The 22821-nt window shown below is 34.5% G+C and overlaps 1 protein-coding gene across 1 annotated transcript; it reads left to right on the top strand.

Moving 5' to 3' along the window:
• Positions 1 to 815: 815 nt before the first annotated feature.
• On the top strand, positions 816 to 22605 carry LOC127284860 (protein sprouty). Its single transcript, XM_051310557.1, has 3 exons — positions 816 to 926; positions 2496 to 2703; positions 19273 to 22605. Exons 1-3 carry the CDS (start codon positions 816 to 818, stop codon positions 20868 to 20870), a joined length of 1917 nt encoding a protein of 638 aa, XP_051166514.1. The 3' UTR covers positions 20871 to 22605.
• Positions 22606 to 22821: the final 216 nt, after the last annotated feature.

The raw sequence follows: 22821 nt of genomic DNA, 5'->3' as shown, positions 1-22821 counted from the left end.
ATGAATGGAATATTCCTGGAATGTTGGAGGAATATTCCATCAGAATATTGATGGAATATTTAATGGAAACATTGTACTAATATTTTTTAATAATAAAAAATCAAACAATTATTACTGATTTTATAATGTTTCAATTAAATATTCTTTCAATATTCTGATGGAATATTCCTTCAACATTCCAACCGAGTATTCTCCAAATATTCCCATGGAACATTCCATCAATATTCCGATGGAATAACCCCCTTAATATTCGAGTGGAATATTCCGAAAGTCGGACATTTTAATATTCCTGGAATATGAATGGAATATTCCTGGAATGTTGGAGGAATATTCCATCAGAATATTGATGGAATATTTAATGGAAACATTGTACTAATATTTTTTAATAATAAAAAATCAAACAATTATTACTGATTTTATAATGTTTCAATTAAATATTCCTTCAATATTCTGATGGAATATTCCTTCAACATTCCAACCAAAAATTCTCCAAATATTCCAATGGAACATTCCCTCAATATTCGAGTGGAATATTCCGAAGGTCGGACATTTTAATATTCCTGGAATATGAATGAAATATTCCAAATGAATATTCTGAATATTCTTGGAATGTGAATGGAATATTCCGTGTGTTATTGAGTTTCTTTTTTTTTATTTTTGATTGTACACGGAACTCGATATAAAAAAAAAAAATGAGTAGAAAATTTACATCCGTTTTTGGCCGAACGGAAGTAGAGAGAGAGAGAGAGAGAGAGAGGAGGGGGGGCCCGCGAATTAAGAGGTTTCGGCCCTGATCGCGCACAATACGAGCATGAATGAAGTATCACGTCTGGCCTGAGGGAATGGCGTCCAAGTGTGGGTGGAGTGGGGATTTGGTCGTGCCGTCGTCTAACCTAGGTGCTGAAGTATCGCGGGGCAAGGGAATGGTAAACATCGGACGAGAAATGCGCATGCGCGATGTACCCCACCCACAGAAACCCACGAACTAACAGCGACGAGTTGAGTTGAGCGTAGCCGGCGGTCGAACGCTCAGAAACGTAGAGGGCAGGTCGCGGGTTGGAACTATATTGACTCTCGTCAAAAAAAAAAAAAAAAAATTCGTTTTTCTTACCATTTTTTTTAAAGAAAAAAAAAAAAAGAAAAAACACCCAACGCCTATGTTTAACAGTTCTTAAAAAAGGAATTTACAATTTTTGTGATTAATTTACAATATTTGTGTTTGTGAGAAAAAGGATAATTCAAGTGAAAGGAAGTTATAAGTGATATATATGAGGGAGATTGAAAATGAATAGTGAATTAGTGTGATGATTTGGAGATAGGGATTGTTTTTTTTGGATATAAATTGTAGAAAGGAATTGTGAGTGAGAGAGAGAGAGAAAGAAAGAAGTGGGCCGCAATTGGAAATACGGCCCTGGATGAAGCACAGCGACATGGCCGCCGAGTCCAGCTGAACTTGTCTCGAGGTCTTACCTCTCTTTTTTTTTTTTTCAATTGAAATTTTCAAAAAGGAGGGAATAAAATTTATTGCTGCAAAAAAAAAAGGATTGTTTACACCTAATTTATTTAGTATATTAGTTATCTATTTTGTGTATGAAGTCATGATGGATCATAATAATGATAAAAAATATGGTGACAGTAATGCTCCTGAAGGAATTGAATTAAGTAAAGAAAATGATGAATTTAGGGAAAGAATTAAAGGTGAAAAAAGAAGGCAAATTAGTTAAGGAGACGCCATAAAGATTCTTTTGAAGAATTTCATTTTTGTATCGAATATAAAGAAGCGCGTGGATTTTGGAAAGAGAAAAAAAATTTTTTTTTTCCCCCATTGGCGTAGAATAGTGAAACGTGGAGGAAATATTTTGGATGAAAATCGTGGCTTCGGAAGAATTAGAGGGGGCGACTGAGAAGCGAGTTACGCACCTGTTGGTGGGGTGCCGCTCGCCAAGAGGGAGAAGAAGGAAGCAAGGTGGGGAGCAGAAGATTTTACTTCACAAAACCGAAGAGAAGAGAGTGTTGAACGAAGAGGGAAGGGAGGGTTAACTCTGTGAGTTTTTGGCGTGCGTGCCTGCGTGCAAGCGCGAGCCTCGTCGAGAGGCGATGCTCGACGAGGACCAGATCGGAGCCCTCTAGTCTTCTTTTCTTCTTGTTCTGCGACGTCGTGTCTTCTTCTTCTTCTTCTTCTTGTTGGTGCAGTGAGTCGTCGACGCCGCGTGACACGAATGCGGGAGTGCAAGAGAGAGGGAGCCAACCAGGCTTGGCAGTACACTCGAAAAGAAGATCGAGCGAGCAGGCTATTTCTGCCACACGTATAAAATAAGCAGTGAATGAAGGAGGCTGTTTACTGCCAACTCTTTCAAAAAAAAAGGAATATCTTAAAAATTTGTGCGTTCTGTGGTTTTTTTTTTTTTAATACATTGAAAAAGGTGCATCGAAATTAACGCGGGTGTTGGAGTAGTGTGAAGGACGTTTCTTCAGTGTAGTAGGTGCATTAAAAGTGTGGAAGTGTGGATACCTTGGACTGTTCCCCGCCCCCGGCGCTGCCTCCGCGGCGCCCACCTTGGCCCCCCAACAATCTGAGTCCCTCAACGCTGAGGATCCTCGGATCTTCAACGTCTTCGTCGCAGCAGGTGCCGCCCCCACCTCCACCGCCGCCGCTGACACCGCCCAACTATCCTGCGCCCCCACGGCCTCCAAGTCGTAACGGTAAGTTTTCAAAAAAATCATTTCCCCAAATTTAGTTTTCAAAAAAAACAAATCAAATCGTAATCACACAATCAGAATAACTTATCAATACTCATTGGAAATATATACTTATCATAAAAACGCATCAAAAATTCTTAACACGACTGACTGAGAAACATATAAAAGTATGGGTTTGAAGATATTACTAATTGCAAGCACGCGCAGGCACTTTGAGAATCACAATTATCTTGATATCATATATATGCAGCAAACATGAACTTGAAAGGAATGTAAGATGGCATCATTTACTTTGTCTATATATGGTTATAGAGGACTAAAATCTTTACAATCTAATAATGTGAAAAACCAATTTTTCTTATACATGGAAAAAAAGAAAAAGTAATTTTTACTACTTTCATAGTAAAATTGGACCTGTCCGAAGTTTCTGCGCATCTCTGGCAACTTTTACTCAAAAAATAGTAAAATTTACTATTTTTGTAATAATTTTTATTATTTCTGGAGTAAATTTTACTATTTCTGGAGCAAATTTGTACTATTTTTGGAGTAAAAGTTGCCATAGATGCGCAGAAACTTCGGACAGATTCCATTTTACTATGAAAGTAGTAAAAATTACTTTTTCTTTTTTTCCGTGTACTTTTTAGATACACAGAAAATTAAAAGGCATTAAAATAAGCTGCAACGCTTCTTATTTTAATCCAATTTTGCTTATTTTAATACCAAAATGGATTAAAATAAGAAAAATTGGATTAAAATAAGAAGCGTTGCAGCTTATTTTAATGCCTTTTAATTTTCTGTGTACTTATCACTCTAAATCTGAATTTCACTGACTTCAAATCGGTGGTTCAATTTTTTTTAATTCAAACAGTGGAATTAAAGAAAACTGAGCCATTGATTTGAATTTTCACTGATTCAGATTTAGAGTGTAAATTTTTAATAATACTTTCTTAATTTGAATCAACTGCCAATATAAGTATCAGTGAAATTTTCACTGATTTGGTATACTTATATTAGCAGTTGATTCAAATTAATTTTAACAATTCTGAATGTATCTTATTAGAACCGATTTCAACATTAAGAGTTGATTAAATTTTTAAACCGACCAATGAGCGAGTAGTTAAATTTGCTTTAATTACTATTAATTCATACGAGTTGGTGAAACTAAATATTGTATTTTGGATGTAGAAAATTTCATCACAGAAAAATAATATGAATGAAACAATCGTATTTTAGATGTGCGATGAATGTGGGAGGACTATTTTGTACTACTTTTCATTTATTTTATTGGCTGACACAGTTATTTTGTTAGTTATATTGCCAAAAGATATGAAATAATTGACTTTTATATTTAGAAAATATAGTTTTAGTTTTTCTGTTCCAATATTGCCATTCTATTGATGATAGAGACGCTAAAGAATGTTAGCTGAATGAATAAAATAAAATCGAGAATTAAGTAAATTTATCCCTGATATTAATGAGTAAAGCAGCAAAACATTCGCAAACTTCTATAGTATCCAAATAGTTCTCTCGTATTTTTCGGCTTTAATTCTCTTGTTTCAATGATTTTTTTCATTTTTTGAAGGCATTTCTTAAATTTCTCATTGAATAATCTTTTTTTATTTGTTAATATTATTTTTGAAAATGATCTGTTTCTCAGAAATAGAAACACTTAAATACACAATATTTAATTATACGATTAGTTAGATAACCACTAACTGATAAATCAAAATTACATAGAACTTATACACACTAAAAAATAATACTTACTTAATAGTTCACTTTTGACTAAAACCGTTAACATTAGAACCATTTTTACTGAATTTCAAATTTGAGTGTATGATTTTAAATCATAAAATTGACTTAATCCAGTTTTAAGATTAAAATTACGCTAGTTTTCAGGCATTTTTATTTTAAGATGTTAACGGTTTCAGCACAGAAAATTAAAAGGCATTAAAATAAGCTGCAACGCTTATTATTTTAATCCAATTTTGCTTATTTTAATACCAAAATGGATTAAAATAAGCAAAATTGGATTAAAATAATAAGCGTTGCAGCTTATGTTAATGCCTTTTAATTTTCTGTGAGTATTTGTTTTTTGTGTGTAAATTACTACTAATTTTTTACCCAAAAATATGGCATATAACAAGGTTAGACATTTTTTTTTCAAGTTTCATGAATACACGGAGAAAAATGGAAAAACGAATAAAGTAACTTTTACTTGTAAAACCTGAACTTTCCGCATTTCTGTGTCAATTTTCACTCCAGAAATAGTAGAATTTACTTCTGAAATAGTAAAATTTTTTTTTGAAATAGTAAATTTTACTATATTTCTGGAGTATAAAAATTGATCCGCGCCAAAACTGCGGATACTTCCAGTTTTACTTTTTTTAGAATAGTAAAAGTAACTTTATTCGTTTTTCCATTTTTCTCCGTGTATATAAAGCTCTGAAATAGAAAGAAATAGGTTTCCGTTATTTAAATATAGAAGACTAAATTCTTGTTGATTTTGAAACAAAATAAGAAACATTGTTACAATTCGTACACTGCAAAAAGAAGTATCTTATTTAAAGATGTTTTGGTAACGTTTTTAAGATATCAAGACATTTTAAATATCTTAATGTCTTAAAAACGCTACCAAAACATCATAAAATAAGATACTTCTTTTTGCAGTGTAAATTCTGTTTCACTATCGTATCGGATAAATGTAACTATAATAACATTGTTGCCTCTTCAATAGAATAGAATTAATTGATAAATTAATAAAGTAACAACATCTCTTGAGTGTAATTGATGTAAGACCAGTAGGTTCAGTTCATATACCTCTAAACTAGAAAGTATAGAGTCTGCGGCTGTTACTTATCACCTCAGATTTACAATCGGTTTACAACAGAGTATCATAATCGACCTTTCACGCCAACTGCAGTGTATCTAAAATATTTACAAATCAAGTGTAGAAATACTCATTATTGAGAAAGCGAATTAAAATATCGATAATAAACTCTTTCAATAAATATATATACCTAATGAAAAATTAGCATTCAAATTTTCATTTAAATATATAGCAATCATTAATAAAAATAAAATTAGGTGCGATTTCATCTAAACCTTGAAAATTTCTTTCTGACAATATACTCCATTATAAACCCACATCAAGGGTGTTATATTTTAGAATCGAATTTTCATTTCTAGACAGATTTGACATTGTCAAAGTGTTTATATATATATAGTGAATGAAACGTCAAGAGATATAGAAAGTTGCGAGAAAGTTTCCACTCGTTTCGGTTTGTAACTCTAATAAGTATATATGGGTGTCTGACAAGTCTTTCTCTCTCTCTCTCTCTTTCTATAAGTGTATAAATTGTGTTTGATGGTGTGGAATTACGTGCACGAGTAGGTGTATGCGTGTGGGGGCACACACAACTCACTGATTCTTTCTTGAGAAATTCAAACGTGCCACGCATCGACCTACACACACACACACACATATATATATATATATACTCTCTTCGAAGGCAGTCGCATGAATGAAACCACGATTTCCACGCTGCCCATATAGGTATGCACGCGCTTCTATGGACCGCTCCTTGGTCGCGAAAGAAATCTTGGGGCCGGTTTACGAGACGCAAAAGTGCACACGCGGGACACAGGGCCGAAGCATTTCTATACGCAGGTGGAAGGAATCGCTTTGGCATTCGTAGTTTGTGTATATGTGTGTGTAACGTCTTTTGCGTGGGCGAGAATCGAGGTTTCTTTTAGCCCCAAGCATCTCTTCTTCTTAAATCGTCTCTTAAAACTTTGCAAATTGTCTATAAACCCAAAGGGAATTTTTTGTATTTGAAAAATTTGTGATTTTTGTTTTATGCATCAGAATTTTTAATTTGAAACTCTCGGTTAAAAAAACGTCATATACTAAATTTAAGAATATCTTTTTGGTATTTGAGAATTCAATCCATTTTATTCTTATGGAGAAATGTGGAAAAATGAATAAAGTAACTTTTACTATACTTGGAAAGTAAAATCTATGTACGCAGTTTCTGAGCATTTCTGGCAATTTTGACTCCGGAAATAGTAAAATTTACTGTGAAAATAGTAAAATACTTCTGAAATAGTAGAAATTTACTCCGTAAATATATAGTAAATTTATATTTCTGGAGTAAAAATTGCCAAAAATGCGCAGAAACTGCGGACATAGATTTTACTTTCCAAGTATAGTAAAAGTTACTTTATTCCTTTTTTCTCCCTGTAGAGTTCGAATTACTCTTAAAATAAGAAAAGATTCTTAGACTGTTTTTTAAATTAAAAAATTCGGTATTTAATATTCTACCTCTATAAGAATAAAATACATGGGAAATATTCTTAAATACTAAAAAGGTATATTTTATTCACTCTCTAAATCTGAATTAGTAAAAATGTTTATTAATTTGAATTAGTGACTCACTTTTTGCTTCTCAATTAGTAAAATTGTACTAATCATTAGTAACTTTTACTAACAATTAGTAAAATTTTACTAATTCAGAAGCAAAAAGTGAGTCACTAATTCAAATTAGTAAACATTTTTACTAATTCAGATTTAGAGAGCAGAATAACATTTTTTCGGTATTGTAATAAAGTAACTTTTACTATACTTGGAAAATAAAATTTAAACTGTCCGCAGTTTCTGCGCATTTTTGGCAATTTTTACTCGAGAAATATAAATTTAATATTTACGGAGTAAATTTCTACTATTTCAGAAGTATTTTACTAGTATATTAAATTGAATTGTACTTAAAATTGTATCAACATAAGTTAAATACAAAAAATTTATCTCCTTTATCGTTATAACAGTAAATTTTAAGATATAAGAATCGCTAATGCAATGTAAATTCATCAAAATAAAAAAACATTACGCCTCTTAAATTAAGATTCCCTAATGCCTTAGAATATAACATTCCTCTATTTGAACTCTATATGTATATGATTATTTAATTCGAAAATTGAATAATTTAAATGAAAAGTTGAATGCAAAAAAAACAAGATGTTTACAATATCATTTAGCCTCGAACGAGGAAATTGTTTATTTATATGACTACGGGTCGGTCGATCCACCTCACGATTAATTTATCTTCAGGAGTAAATTGCAACGCCCTTTTATCATTATTTATATTAGGTTTACAATTTCTGACCAATTCGCAAATATATCTACTTTTATTTTTATGATTTTCTAAACATTTTTCGCAATATGTCAATTATGTTAAAAAGTTAGAAGTATGTTTTAATATTTGATTTCTTGAAAATTTTGATTTCGTCTTTTTGTAAATCGTTGATATTGCTATAGGAAAAATTTACTTATTTGTGTAATCTCTAGGTCGTGTTAATTAACCAATGATGATGATTTTATAAAGCAAGAAGTAATTCAAGACCGAAGTTATAGCGACACTGTGGAGCATGCGCCACGGTATCAATGTTTGCCAACCCCGTTATCTATATCCCCCTTCGTCTTTGCTTTCTCTCTCTCTCTTTTTTTTCTAAATCTTCAATATTTTTTATTTACTTTTTTCTCCTTTTGGCTATTTTCTATAATTTTCTACAAACTTGGTAAAAATTGACTTTACTACTAGTGCGGCAGCAGTATATTGCGCCAATACTGGCAGTACTGCAGTCAATTTTTGATAGAGATACTGTTTGACAAAAAATTAAATCTGCATAGATTCCCAATGGGAAATTGCCAATAGTAATCATTGGACTATTATAGGACCAATGATGGTACAATATTGAGCCACTTTTTTCACAGAAAATTAAAAGGCAATAAGCTACAACGCTTATTATTTTAATCCAATTTTGCTTATTTTAATACCAAAATTTATTAAAATATATGCAAAATTGGATTAAAATAATAAGCGTTGCAGCTTATTGCCTTTTAATTTTCTATGTTGCCAATGGTAAATTTCCCACTGGTTTATCGGCTGTATGATTTTTCTTTCACCTTATTTTGTAAATTTAAAAATTTTCTTAGCTCCAAAAAAAAAAAATTTTTACCGCTATTTATCTGTTCCCTCTTTTTTTTTTATTTGTTATTTGTATTTCATTCTCAAAACAGATATGCGTTAAGGTTTCTCAACTTATCTCTCAATGATAATACCAAACTCTATGAGTGGAAATTGTCCGGAAGACTATCTGTCTCGTAACGTAATTTAACAATTTCCTGTATATATATATTTATTATTATTTCTCTTTAAAATGTAAAAAAAAAAAATTTTTTTGAAAATATTTATTACTATATAATATAATTAAAAAAAAGATATTTTATTGAGAAATATTTCACGTTTTTAAAAAGCACGCGCTTTTTCTTTTTTTATCATGCTGGTCACCATATTTGCAAATGAGCGTAACAATATTGTACATTATGTAAAGTTCAAGACGGACGAGTGACGCTGACCTATAAATCATTTTAATTGTACGGGAATTTTTCAACAAAATTTTATCTTTATTTACTGTTTATTCGACTATCGAGAGTAGACGCGAACATACGATAACCGGAAAAGTAGTATAATTAAGTGATTACAGAGTAAATATTGTTGTTAATGACGAGAGAAAAAAAAAATTGAAGATTAGCTCTTCATCAATGAGCGAACTAGTTTTTTTTTTCAAAGAAGTATTTTTAATATTATATATATATATTATTGAGTTGAAATATTCTAATGAGTTGAGACACTAAGTGATGTGTGTGTATGAGTGCCGCTACTGCACAACGCGATTTTAAAACTTCTTCCTCCCGCACACATGTATTTATACACAGAGGAGCCAAAAATAGTTTTTTTGACGTGTTTGTTCGTTCAGTGGTGCCAACCGCTGTATACACGCAGTGGGTGTAGGGTATCATACGCGTGCACGAGGTATGTATGTACGAGTGGGTGGTTTGTTGGTCCGTTTGGGTGGGTGGAGGCCCCAGCCATATGGCGTCCACATTCCATTTCGAGTGAGTTGGCGCGGCCATAAGGCGACAGAGCGAGATGGAAAGTACTCCAAGAGAAGCAGAAATACATATATATATATTGAAATGAGAAAACCAGACACAGACAGATGGAGGGCAAGGGACGTGCAAGGACCCAAAGGAGTCTGTTACCTGCGACCGCCAACAACGACCTTTCCACCAACCTCAAATTACCTTCGAGCTCTTTAAAAATTCTTTTTTTTCCCCCTTCGACTTTTTTATTTGTTTCTTTTATCGCAATGCTTGAAAATTTAGATTAAGCTTTAAAAAATGAAAAAAAAAAAATAGAATAATAACGACATCAAATTCTTTTTTTTCGATCAAGCAAGTTTTTTGGCTCCGAAGGTTGAATTAAAATTATGAATTGAGGAAGTGGAATAGATTCGTGACTGGTAATGCAAACAACTATTTAGTAGTTAGAAAGAAGGATAGTTCGTAAACACGTCATGTCGTAGGCACATACATATAAATACACACATACAGACAAGTACACAAATATAAGTTCATTGATAAAACTCGTCGAGGAATAAAAAAAAAAATGAACGGTTATTTGCTTTGTTTCCTAGAATTTATAAAAAGAATAAGTCACAACACCTGTATAAATTTTCATAAGTTTTGCTGCGTAGTTTATTTTCAATTACAATTATGCGTGTATAGGAGAAATATATTTGTATTTGTCAATATAAGACACTTTGCAATCTCGTAATCGTCATCGCACTCAATGACAACTGACGCAGTCGCATTAGAGAAAGAGAGAGAGAGAGAGATTCACAATTCCCTTCTTCGCGGATCAAGCACGTATATTTCATTCATCCATTCATTTCTGCGCTACTAAAATCATCATCCGATTACAAAACTCTGATTGAAATTCATTGCACGATCCCTTACTTGGCGAAAAGAAAGGCCTTTTAAATGAAAAAAAAAAAAAAATTAATGTCTCAATTGCATATTTTTTTGCAACAAATTTTTTTTCGGTTTTGAAAATTAAAATATATTGGTTCTTTTTTTTCTACATTCACTCGGATATCTTTTTCGAAGATTCGATATTGAGAGGGTAGAGAGAGAGAAAGAGAGAAAACGACATAGCAAGCACGCACGCATACCGCATTGGCAACGTCTGGAGGATATCCGGTGTTGCGTGTCCCTTTAGTGGTATACCCTTTACATTCAAAAAATTTCTTGTTGCTCGTATGAGTACTCCCTTTTTTGGAAGATGATGGGAATTCTAGAATGCTTAATGTAAATAATAAAATTGTTTAGAAAGAATTCATCTTCAAGTTTATTTTGAGAACAAGGCCATAAAGCGCAAAGATTAGCAAAAAAAAAATTGTAGAGGCACGTATAATTTACGTCAACTGTGTGTGATTCTGGTTTACTGGAATATGCATTCCTTTCTTGAAATAAGGTATTTTTGTGGTATCAAACAGATATACGATTTGTTATAGTATCCTATAAAAAATTGCCGAAATTCAGTACTGGTGATGTAAAAAGTAGTCATCTGTTGTACAAAGTAAAAACCTAGTAAGTTGCTTTTCGATACACTGTAAAAAGAAAGTACTAAAATAGTACCGATTTTAGGTATCAAAATAGAACCAAATGACAATTTAGTACCTAAAGTCGGTATTAAATTAATACCTTTCGTTTTACAGTGTAAGTTTGAAAGTCGAAAGATCTGACCAAACGATTTTCAAACCTTACGGAAAAGCGACTTACTTTTTACTTTGGACTTACTACGTTTTATGGTATGTAGTCATTTGATGAGACTAAAAAAGATGTTTCTAAAAATTTATCAAAAGTATCTTAATTAGGTTTATAAGGCACAAAAGATGCTACGCAGAAGGTGTACAATCCACTGCAAAAAGAAGTATTAAGATGTTTTGGTAGCGTTTTTAAGACATATCTTAATGTCTTAAAAACGCTACCAAAACATCTTAATACTTCTTTTTGCAGTATATTTTACAGTCTAAATCTGAATCGATGAAAATTTCACTGACTTCAAATCAGTGGCTCAGTTTTCTTTTAATTCCACTGTTGAATTAAAGAAAATTAAATCACCGATTTGAATAAGTCAGTGAAATTTTCACTGATTCAGAATTAGAGTGTAAGATACTTTTCTTGCATCGCCAGTACGGATACCCTACATAGGTGATTTTGATTAAATGGTTATTTAAAATCAGATAAAAATTGGAAGTAAATAGGCATTAAATAATATTTCATCAACTACCGTTGACTGCATAACTTTTTAACGAGTAGTATATAAGTGAATTCAGCAGCCGAGCAAAAGAGAGAGAGAGGGAGAGAGAGAGAGAGAGAGAGAGAGAGAGAGAGAGAGAGAGAGAGAGAGAGAGAGAGAGAGAGAGAGAGAGAATGACGATTTATATAGTTGGCGTTCCTTTTATCTTTCGACACCGCGTATATAGTGCGTGTTTTTTTTCTCGCGTGCGTAACGGGCGATGCCTTGAATGATGATCATGTACCAAAAGTACGACGACCGACTTGAAAAAATATTTTCTTTTATTACCTTAAATCAATTCCGTACTCTCTTTTGAATTATAGAAGAAAAAAAATTCGTTTGTTTTGAAGGTCTAATGATTCGGCAATATGAGAATGTGGTTTTATATTTGTGTCTCCCGTCTCACAGCCTCCCTGCCCCCTCTTTTACCAACCGGGGTACATAACCGCTCATACGGGCTCTTGGGTAGCGGGTAACTGAGCTTCGCCCATACCTCTCTTTCTCTCTGTGGCCTCTACAAGTCGCTGTTAAACTGGCAACAGTGTTGGTGAATGTACATGAGATCGACTGGTGTGTGTGTGTGAAACGCGTAACCGCGGGAGCCAACAACACATTCAAGTACTATATGCAACAACACCAACAGGTCGCCACTGACTGGAATCACACTGTCACACTGCGTACAAGAAGCTTCTACTTCTCTGTCTCTGTTTCTCTGGCCACTTTGATATTTCTCTCTTTTCCTCCTCCTGCCGTCAGTCCCTCCTCATCTCTCCTTCGTCAGGGTCCGAACCCCTTGCCTCCTCTATCCGGTCACGCTCAGTCCCATAAAACCCCTCGTTCGTTCCACTCTCTTCGGATCTTTTCTCTCTCTCTCTCTCGAGTGTATTTTGATAAATTCCATTTACCAATTAAATAATTTCTACTCTTTAAAAGAAAATTGTCGTAAAAATAATTATAAGAGAGGCCCACGCAAAGAAGGAAAAGAGAAAGGGGGGTGACGAGAGATCGAAAAGAAGATAGGGGGCAAGTAAAGACAAGAAAGAGAGAGAAGTGTGCGAGAAGGAGAGGTCGCGCGTTATTTTAGAGGTTGCTTGTGAACGTGAGGCGCGAGGAGTCGCCAAGTTTTTGCGTGATTCTTGTTCGAGAGGAAGAGAGTCCAACCCCACGCGGCGATTCACGTACCAGATGTTCCTCTGTATATGTCTCATCGAGAGAATCTCTTGGAGTTGTAGAATATAGAAAATACAGAAGCGTCACAACGTCGGCCTCTCTTTGATCCAAAGTTGTTATTGCCCAACAATTATTTGCTTTGTGTGTGCATTTAAGTATATGAAAATGCAAAGAATTTTTCACTCATTAATACCTATTTTTTTACAATTAAAGTGGAAATAATAAATTTGATGCGACCAGAAAGAGAGACTGTTTACATACTTGAGATTCGAGACGGAGTCAACGTTTTTGAAATGGATTGTAAACGCTTCTTGTTTCTTGGCACAGCTTCTTCGCAAACTCCTACTATCCGGCAAACTTGGCCAAGAGATCTCGTTTGGGTTCTGAGGAAGCAGTTTGATGTTTCGACTTTGTATTAGACAGAATTCTGGGATTAACTAATCTCGGCCTTCTCTGTCTTGCTATTTGGAGACCAGGTGAAGGACCTTAAGAAACGCTTTCCGTCATGTTTATCACAAGTTTCAAAAAAAAACCTATCTTTGGAATTTAATTTTGTATATCTATCTTAAAGGTTTCTAATTTAGTGTATCATTGATTACGAAGAAGTAACTAATTATATTTTAGGTAGTTTAGAAACGGCACCATGTTATCGAATTTCTAGCTACAGATATATTACGAATTTTGCCAGAAAGTGCGAACCAGTACCAGTACATCTGGGCATATTTATCAAAATAGAAATTCAAAATTCCGATTTTGATATGTTATTCACAAAGTGAGATGAATGAAGACAAGTTTCTTGTTAAGTTGTCAACTTGATAATCAATCCATCATGTTCTTAATGTACCAATAAGGAAATCCAACAACCCTGCGAGAAAAGCTAAATATGGCGAACAAGCTTTTGTAAAAAAGAGAAAGACAGAGAGAAAGTTTGAATGAAGACAGAGCATGTGCGGAAAAAGATGGGAATTACAACAGAGTGCGTGACAAAGACAGATGTAGTCATGAATGAACGTTGCACGACGAAGATAGAATTAACGAGTAGGATAAATATAGAACATTCGTATAGCATGCCAGAAGAAGATATCCTATAGGGAAAAATTCTAAAGAAACTATAACACCATATAGCGATTCTAAAATCATTTCAAATGAATCGATTCTGCGCGCGCGAGTCAATTTCGAGTATAAGGAACTATATCAGGGTCGAAGGTCATATACTTAAACAGCTACTGGATATACGCAAGAGTACTGTTACAATGAGCCGCGAGCAATACTTGTGAATGAATTGATGTGTTATTTTAAACTTATATTCGCCACTTGTTATTTTACATCAACTTTGACTTTGGTTTGATTACTCGCTATTATATACAATATATCCTCTTCGGCATAAAGAAAACATAAATATTGAACCCAATTGCCAATGGGTCAACAACCGATGATACTGGAAAAATGTCAATCTTGATAATATTTTTGAGTGAATATTGAGGAAGGAAGATGAAATCTTGACGTATGCAAAAAAGTGCAAACAATAAGAATTCTATTTTTAAATGATCTTTTACATTTATGAGATGAGTCACAGACACACACAGTAGAAAGTAGTCCCACTGGATATTTTTTTAGATTAGATACAGTTAATTCATGCTATATAGTTACGGGAACTATCACGTCATGTCGATACCAACACCGTCATCATGTCTTCTATACGTTTCACGTAAGGATTGAACCTTGCGCATGCGCCGATTGCGGCAGTCGACCTTCCTGTGGGCCTTGCTACACAATACAAACCTGAAAACATTGACTTCTTTTCCATTTCTTCTTTGGGTTTCATTTTTTTGTTATTTCTGACTGAATTCTGATTCCAGAATACCATTTGTTCGAATGTAGCGAGGTGTAGAAACTTCTCTCGTGACTTTAAATATGCAATCTAACTTTCTCGATACAAAATAGTTGAGAGAGAGAGAGAGAGAGAGAGAGAGACTATAAGTTTCAATTCTACTTGCGGAGTAAAATGAGTTTTCGTAATGTAGGTCGGTAACGGTTGTAACAGTAGCAGTTGTATGTAGCTGCGATTCAATAATCATATACGCTCTCGGTTTCAACACCCTTTTTTTAGTTTCAATATGGAATTTGTCAACTGTATTTTCCAAAGCGAATTTGATCTTTATATTCTCTTAATTTGTATACTGAAGATAATTGCAAAATTTCTTTCAGTAAACAATCCTAGAATCATTGTTCGTTACGAAATCATCACTCTAAATCTGAATCAGTGGCTCAGTTTTCAATTCACCAATGGAATTTCACCTGGGAATCAGTAAAAAAAAACCACAGCAATTCCATTGGTGAATTAAAGAAAACTGAGCCACTGATGAAATTTTCACTAATTCAGATTTAGAGTGCTTTATTTTATCGACAATTTTCATTATTTGCATTAAGAATCAGCATTTTGTATATCAATACAAATGTAAAAATAACAGTGTCATGCATCACTGCGTTAAGAGCTCTATTAGTTTAAAAAAAAAAAAACAGAAGTGAACAAGATTTCTCGCGGCTATGTAACATTATCTATCCACAGTGTCGATACTATATAGGCAGTGGGGTATGAAATATCTCGCTTAAAGATAGTTTATAATGAAGTTGTTTCGAATCTGCCGCCGAAAAATAATGGTCGTTAAAAAGTCGTCATCGTCATTCTATACAATATTAAAAGGTGGGGGGGGGGGAGGAACGACGACGACGGTACACGCAGTGGTAATGCTTTCATTCAACTCGAAACTTGAATGATAGCTTCCATCCATTCATAAAAAGCTCAAGGCGCACACGAGTGTTTGCTTGGAGAACTCGGCAGATGGCGCCACGTTCCTGCCTCTCCGTAGCTTGATACCTCTTTCCCCCCACTCTTCATTTGCGAATCTCATCACATCCTCCACCCATTCGCCCTTCTCTCTCTCTCTCTTTCTCTCTCTCTCATGTACTACTCAACAAACTCACCAAGTCAGTCGCCTGTCGGCTGTTGGTGTGCGTGTTAATTTTTCAAATTCTTTGCCAATTTTTCTTCATTTTTCATAAAATATTTTTTGTTTTTCATTTAGATGAAAAAATATTTTACTAAAGTTGTTTTTTTCGATTTAATTAGAAATATAACAGTTTTTTTTTTGCAAAAAAGGTGTGTCCTGTGTATGTGTGATTTGAAAATCGTTTCCTAACTGTTCTAGTGTATTTTTCTAAAAAAAACCTCTCTAGTCATAATTTTTAGAAAACATTGTATTTTTGCTTTACAAGTTTTAAAATATGAATATGTGTTTATTGAATTGGATATAACGAACTGGATTAATGATTAGCCCATGAATTTCTCGTAAGTAGTTAGAAAAAAAACCCTATTTTTGGATTAATTTATTATTTTCAGAATTTTTCGAATTAGAAGAATTTAGAATTTATTTCCGTTTAGAAACAAAATTTTTTGAATTGATCTTCTCTAACTAGATTCTCTCTGTTCTGAGAATTTAAAGACTATCTTGCGGCTCGTTAAAAACAAAAACGATAAGCATTAAAATGCTTCAGGAAAAAAAAATTGCCAGAGAGAGAGAGAGAGACACAGAAACAATTCCCACATTATATTATCGCTTACAAAATTTCGCGTCTATCTGTCTGTATAGTGACTAAAAGCTTTGACCTATGGCAATCGACAGCCGATAGTTATACATTCCTTTTTCAGAGCTACTTGAATGGCTTGCTTGTTTCTCTATATAGCCTTATGTCACGCGGATATATATGCAATGTGAACACACAATAAGAAAAACTATTCGTTGTTTTAAAGATGAATTTTTAAAAATTATACAATAATTTTAATGAGTTTAGTATGAATTTTGAAAAAAAAATATATATAAATGTTCATTGATCAACCTTCATTAAAGAAGAGAATCATTGATACTGTTCCAGAAATTTAGGTCATTTTTAAATCCTACACACAATCTGTTTTATGTGTGGAATTGAATACACTTCAATTGACAAATATAGACTTCAAGGACAACTGCTGACAGTCAATAGATAGACGACAGCTGATTCATTCGTGCATACTCGTAGCGTGCACCATTTGAGAAAAAAAAAAATTTATTTATGAACGACTTCATTCTTTTAAATCAAAAGCAGTATATGAAGTATGATAACCATTATATCAACGTGGGTTGACGTAATTAAATCCAGAGAGAGATCAATGCATTACGTAAAATGATGGCGAGATTTGGGTGTGCATGATATACTATTTTCAGAATTGAGTGGGAGGTTTTGTCGGTGTTCGTCACTGGTAAACCGTCTCCCTCGTCGTCTTCAACGACTACGATCACGATGCCGTCTCGATCGTGAGAGATTCAAGCAATGTTTTAACCGTTGATTTTCATCAGGAGAAAAGAGAGTAGGCGCCCAGGAGTCCGATGAGCGCCCACGCGTAGACGCCAGAGTCTAGTTTAATCGTGATTCTCTTCGTTTAACATTAGGAATTTTGCATTCTAATTCATGTCAGATTTTTTTTATTTTATCATCTTGAGAGTCAACAAAAACATTTCCTTGTTAAAAAATCAGAATATTTTTTTCATTTATATTGAGATAGAGTATGTCTTTAAAAGACAATGACTCAGTGTTATTGGATGACAACAGCACGTGCAGATACAAGAAACAAAAGGCTCATGTTGTGACTAACAAAACTTTGCTTTACACCTTGCGAAATATGAGAGTCAGGAATGTTTTAATATATTTACAAGTATGATTGTTTTTTTTCCCCCCCTATATATTTCAGATAATCTAAATCAAAATTCATGGTTTTGATTTTCAACATGTGGGGTCTGATTTACTATTTTCGTCCATCATAACAAGCTTTCTGATTTAATTTCTCTGTGAATTCATATTAATATTCTCCAATTGAAAGTGCAGTAAATTTTTGTAAAAGTATTGGGAGGAAAGGCAAAGAGAGAGAGAGAGAGAGAGAGAAAAAAAAACCTGATGTGGCTTCTTGGGAAGTTTAGAGGGTATACCTGTTGTGTCGGGATGCCTGACAATGAAACGAGATCAAACGAACCTCTTCTGAAGCAGCAGTAACCATCTGTCCATATAGTCGGCTTGCGTGTGCATCTGCTTCAATTCTCGAAAAGTCTCATTCAGGTCTCGGGAGAGACTGACTTTACCTGAACCTGAGGTATCTCGCCTCGTATATACCTTTCCAACATTCTTTTGTCGAATATTATCCGCTCTCGCCCCTTCCTATCTTCACAAGTACAATCGCATAAGATTCTTTCGACGAGATATATACGTGCAGGCATCTTACACACAAAAGAAAAGAACCGAAGAGCCGGTCATCTCTGTCGCGCGATCACTCTTGGAATCCATTTGTATAATGTTGAACGCCGGATGTATTTTTTTTTTTCTTTCCAGGGGGGAAAAACAGCGATAAATACTGATTTAATGATTTCCTTTTTTTTTTGAGTTTGGAGTTGATTGATATTTCAAAATCGAAATGATGGAAAAAGTTGGAGAGTTCAGTGAAGTGGTAGAATGGTTGATACAAATTACGAGAAAAGCGTTTATTTTGAGTCTAAATCTGTAATATGTTTTAAGTATAGATTACACTGTAAAACGAAAGGTATTCATTTAATACCTACTTTAGGTACTTAATTGTCATTTAGTTCTATTTTGATACCTAAAATCGGTACTATTTTAGTACCTTCTATTTACAGTGTAGAAACTTTGGGAAATTAGTACCTAAGTACTGTACAAAATCTGCATAGTTCCGTTGGTTCTATAAATTTCTCAATGATACAGAGTTTCCTTAAGTTAAGTTACTGTACTTCAAAAGTAGGTTTTTTCCAAACTGGCAGAAACAGATACTCGACTTACGATTTTACTTCCACAGAAGAATTCACTTACAAACTAATAACGAAATCCAAAAGAATTGCTAGAATATGATACTGATCAATCCACTTTAAAATTGGCTTGCTATAAGCAGATTCCACTGTACCATTACCACTTAGGCCGCTTCCAGAATGGAGACGCAAATGCAGACAATTAGCATTGGGATGCGTTTGCGTCTACGTTTGCGTCTCCATTCTGAAAGTGGTCTTACAAAAACCTAAAGCGTTTTTTGATGTGTAATAACAAAAGTCCAATTGTTAGGCAATATTTTTTTCTAAAAGAATTTCTGTTTTGTTTGTTACAGGTGGGGATGAAGCGCGCGTCGCGAGGGCGGGAGGAAGCGGTCGCGGAGCACACTGCTGTACCCTCGCTAATGGAACGACGTCGCCAAGAACGTTACCTCCTCGCGCGGGCTGGGCAGTGCGTACGACAAATACAACCCACTCATCGCCATTTCAGCCAGCGACATCACCGACATCAGCAGCAGCAACAGAGGCTGCAACACAATGGGGTAGCGAACGAGCACTTTGTTCGTCGCTTTCATCAAAGAGATTACCAATTCCGAGTCCAACGACAACAAGGTCAGACACATCCACCACGGACGCGCTCGTCAATGCGAACGTTAGACAACAACAGCAGCAGCAGCACGATAATCACTTCCATCATCATCAAAACAGTCTCCTTACGAACCGTACCTTAGCTCTTGGTACAAGGAGCTACCGTACCGATTGCTCGCTCCCCATGTCGCGGAATGCAGTATCGCCGCCATCGCGGCCGCCCTCATCCGCATCATCAATTTCAACCACTTCAAATAATTTGGCCCGCGTACACGGCCACGATCACACACGACCCCTACCACCGCCAAGATTGCCCGACACAACTGGATTGCCAAATTTTACACCATTAACAATACCCCTTGCACCACTATCTTCATCAAATAGTTTCCGAACAAATTCCCGAAGAATTCAAAATGCAGACACAATTATCAGTAGTTTACCCAATTCAACAGAATTGGGTACAACAACAATTGCCACCGCAAGAAATCGTTCCACGAACGAGTCATCCAGGAGTCCGATGGGCGAAGTCACACTCACAGTGCCAAGGCCCGATGGCGATAGAATAGCCAATGAATATGTTGAAACACCATTTAGACCAATTCTCCTGCAAAATAATCAAGGTAGAACATTATCAGCCGCCGATACTCCAAAATGTCCAAAAACCGAAAGGAGACTACAACAACAACAACAAAAGGCTGCACACTATCACAATAGTCATCATCGTCATCAGTTACGTAGGCAAAATCATTTATTACAATCGGCAGCGCCCGTTGGCAATAATACAATAACAAAACAACCAGTTTCATTCACTAAAGAACCATCAAATGCAACATCACCAAATTCAAGGGGCACCGATTCAACTGGACTATCAATAATGTGCGATTTTTGTGGTCGTTGTCGTTGTGAATCGTGTAGGGAACCACCACCATTACCCAGCCGTTGGCTTTGTGACAATTCGTGTTTTTGTTCAGCCGAAACTGTTTTAGATTATGCATCATGTTTGTGCTGTGTTAAGGGTTTATTTTATCATTGTGCCGACAGTGGGAGTGGCGTTGAATCAGAGAATGGAAATTGTGCCGATGAACCATGTTCGTGTACTGGTTCAAGAAAAACGGCAAGATGGGCATGCCTTGGAGCATTAACTCTAGTTCTACCTTGTTTGCTATGTTATTGGCCATTCAAGGGTTGCGTTGCAGTTTGTGAGGCATGTTACGCGAGGCACAAGGCTCAAGGTTGTAGATGTGAACCAACAACATTGGGAAGGCATCATCCTGGTGTTGGTGTATTGAGAGACTCAAGGGATCCAGAGAAACGACTTCTTGATCCTGTAACGCCCGAGCTGTGAAATGGTGAGAAAAAAATAGATCAAGTGATGTGATTCGAGTGATCGCGAGTGACCAAATATATCGCGAGTGGAAAAAACAAAAACAAAATAAAACTAAAGTTGCTGCATTTAACAATTAAAAAAAAATGACTTGATGTTTTTGAATGTATGTTGAATTTATTTATTATTCAGCACGCGTAAAAATACAGGGAGAAATAGCGCGATGTGCTGCCCTCGTATATATATATATATACTCCTCTCGAACGACAAAAACGTTTACGCATAGATAGTCTATATTTTATAAATATATAAATATTATATATGAAAGAAAAAGCAGAACTAAAATATATATTGTATATTACATTTGTATAAAGAACAAAACTTTTCTACAGTTAATTTATTCGAGTGCGTATCGCGAGTATAATCACACAGGCAATGGAAAAGGAGAGAGAGAGAGAGTGAGAGAGAGAAAAAAGTGGGTGAGATGACGGTTAACAAAATTTTAAGATATTTTTTTTCTGTTACCCCACTCTACTCTAGAAGGGCAAAGTGTAATGGTACTATGGAAAAAGTTAAACTAAATTAAAGAAAAAAATTTGCAATTTCTTTTGTCATCTCATTCACTTGGGAATGTGTGGAGGGTAAATGTAAAAGATGAGTGAAAGAATTAAAAGAGGATCTGAGGGAAGGAAATGACGGTCGTGTTGACTCTATTAATTTTTTTCCAGTATTATCTAGTCTTGCGAACGTTTTGTCAACGTGAAACTGAATAGGCTTCTATCGACCAAACGCGAGTGCAGAAAGGACGAAAAAAAAACAAAAAGATTCGTCGTCGAGCCTTTCTCGCAAGTTGGGGTCAAATATTATGTATTGCGCGAAGCTGTGAATGTTGTGTGCGCAAAATAGGGACTTCTGACTTGTAAAATGCCTCGGCTATATATATATACTTTTATATAGATGTCGAGCATATTTTTTCTTTAAATTAATGTATTTAAAACAAAAATGTAATTCTAATTTAATAAATTATTCTCCGTAGGTCTCTCACATGCTTTGGACTAAAAAAAAAATCGGACTGAAGGGATTCAAGCTTTAGAGAGAGAGAATGTGTGTGTGTGAGTGAATGCGATCGTTGCGCCACCCCGTTGCGAGAAAAGCCCCACCTGAGCAATAAAAAAAACTTATTTCGAAATTATCCTATTATCATATAAAAAAAAAAATTTCTTCTCTAACAATAGTCAAGCGTCAAGCTTGAAAATTAGGTGGAGCAGCGCGTATAACAACAAAACACAAAAAAAAAAAAAAAAAAAAACTACTATACTCTGTATGCGGACATGTTGATGTATAAAATAAAACTAGTTAGGTAGAGTCCAATCCATTAATGGCGAGAGATTCAAAACACAAAAGTTGTTTGCCTCTATACAAATGTCCTTTTTTTTCTATTGAAAAAAATAGAGATCCTTCTTGCTCAATAAGTTATGAATTAAATGAAAAAAAAAAAAAAAAATGAAACAAAAGTGACAGAACTAATTTTTTAAAACTTGGACTGAATTTGTAGAAAAATGGACATTAGTTGAGACATGCGACTTTTGTGAAAAAAAAAAAAAAAAATAAGCGAATCACATATATGACAGGCCACGAGATTTCTGTTAACAGAGAAAAAGAGGCTCGCCGAATGAAATAAACCTTCTATTAGCTTTTAAGTCCTACACGCTCTGTATATGTCTTGTAAATATATACTTGAAAAAAGTCGACTAAATTGTAATTGTCATTCACACATACCAATTTCTTTAGTGTTAAGATTTAAAAAAAAAAAAAAATTCACAAGTTTTTGAGGGAGATTTTAAAACAGTATTTTGTAATAAAACAATTTACTATTTATGATAATTTTGTTTTTTTTTAATTTAACATTTTTTTTTTCAGTTTATTATTCTCCTTTTGTTTTGGGTGATTAAAATTGAGTGTTAAATGAAAA

Source organism: Leptopilina boulardi, unplaced genomic scaffold (assembly GCF_019393585.1).
Source record: "Leptopilina boulardi isolate dan_hultmark-lab unplaced genomic scaffold, ZJU_Lbou_2.1 LbouV2_327, whole genome shotgun sequence".
In the NCBI taxonomy this organism is placed as follows: domain Eukaryota; kingdom Metazoa; phylum Arthropoda; class Insecta; order Hymenoptera; family Figitidae; genus Leptopilina; species Leptopilina boulardi.
Note: the sequence above shows the minus strand (reverse complement) of the source record. Positions and strands in the feature narration are given on the sequence as shown.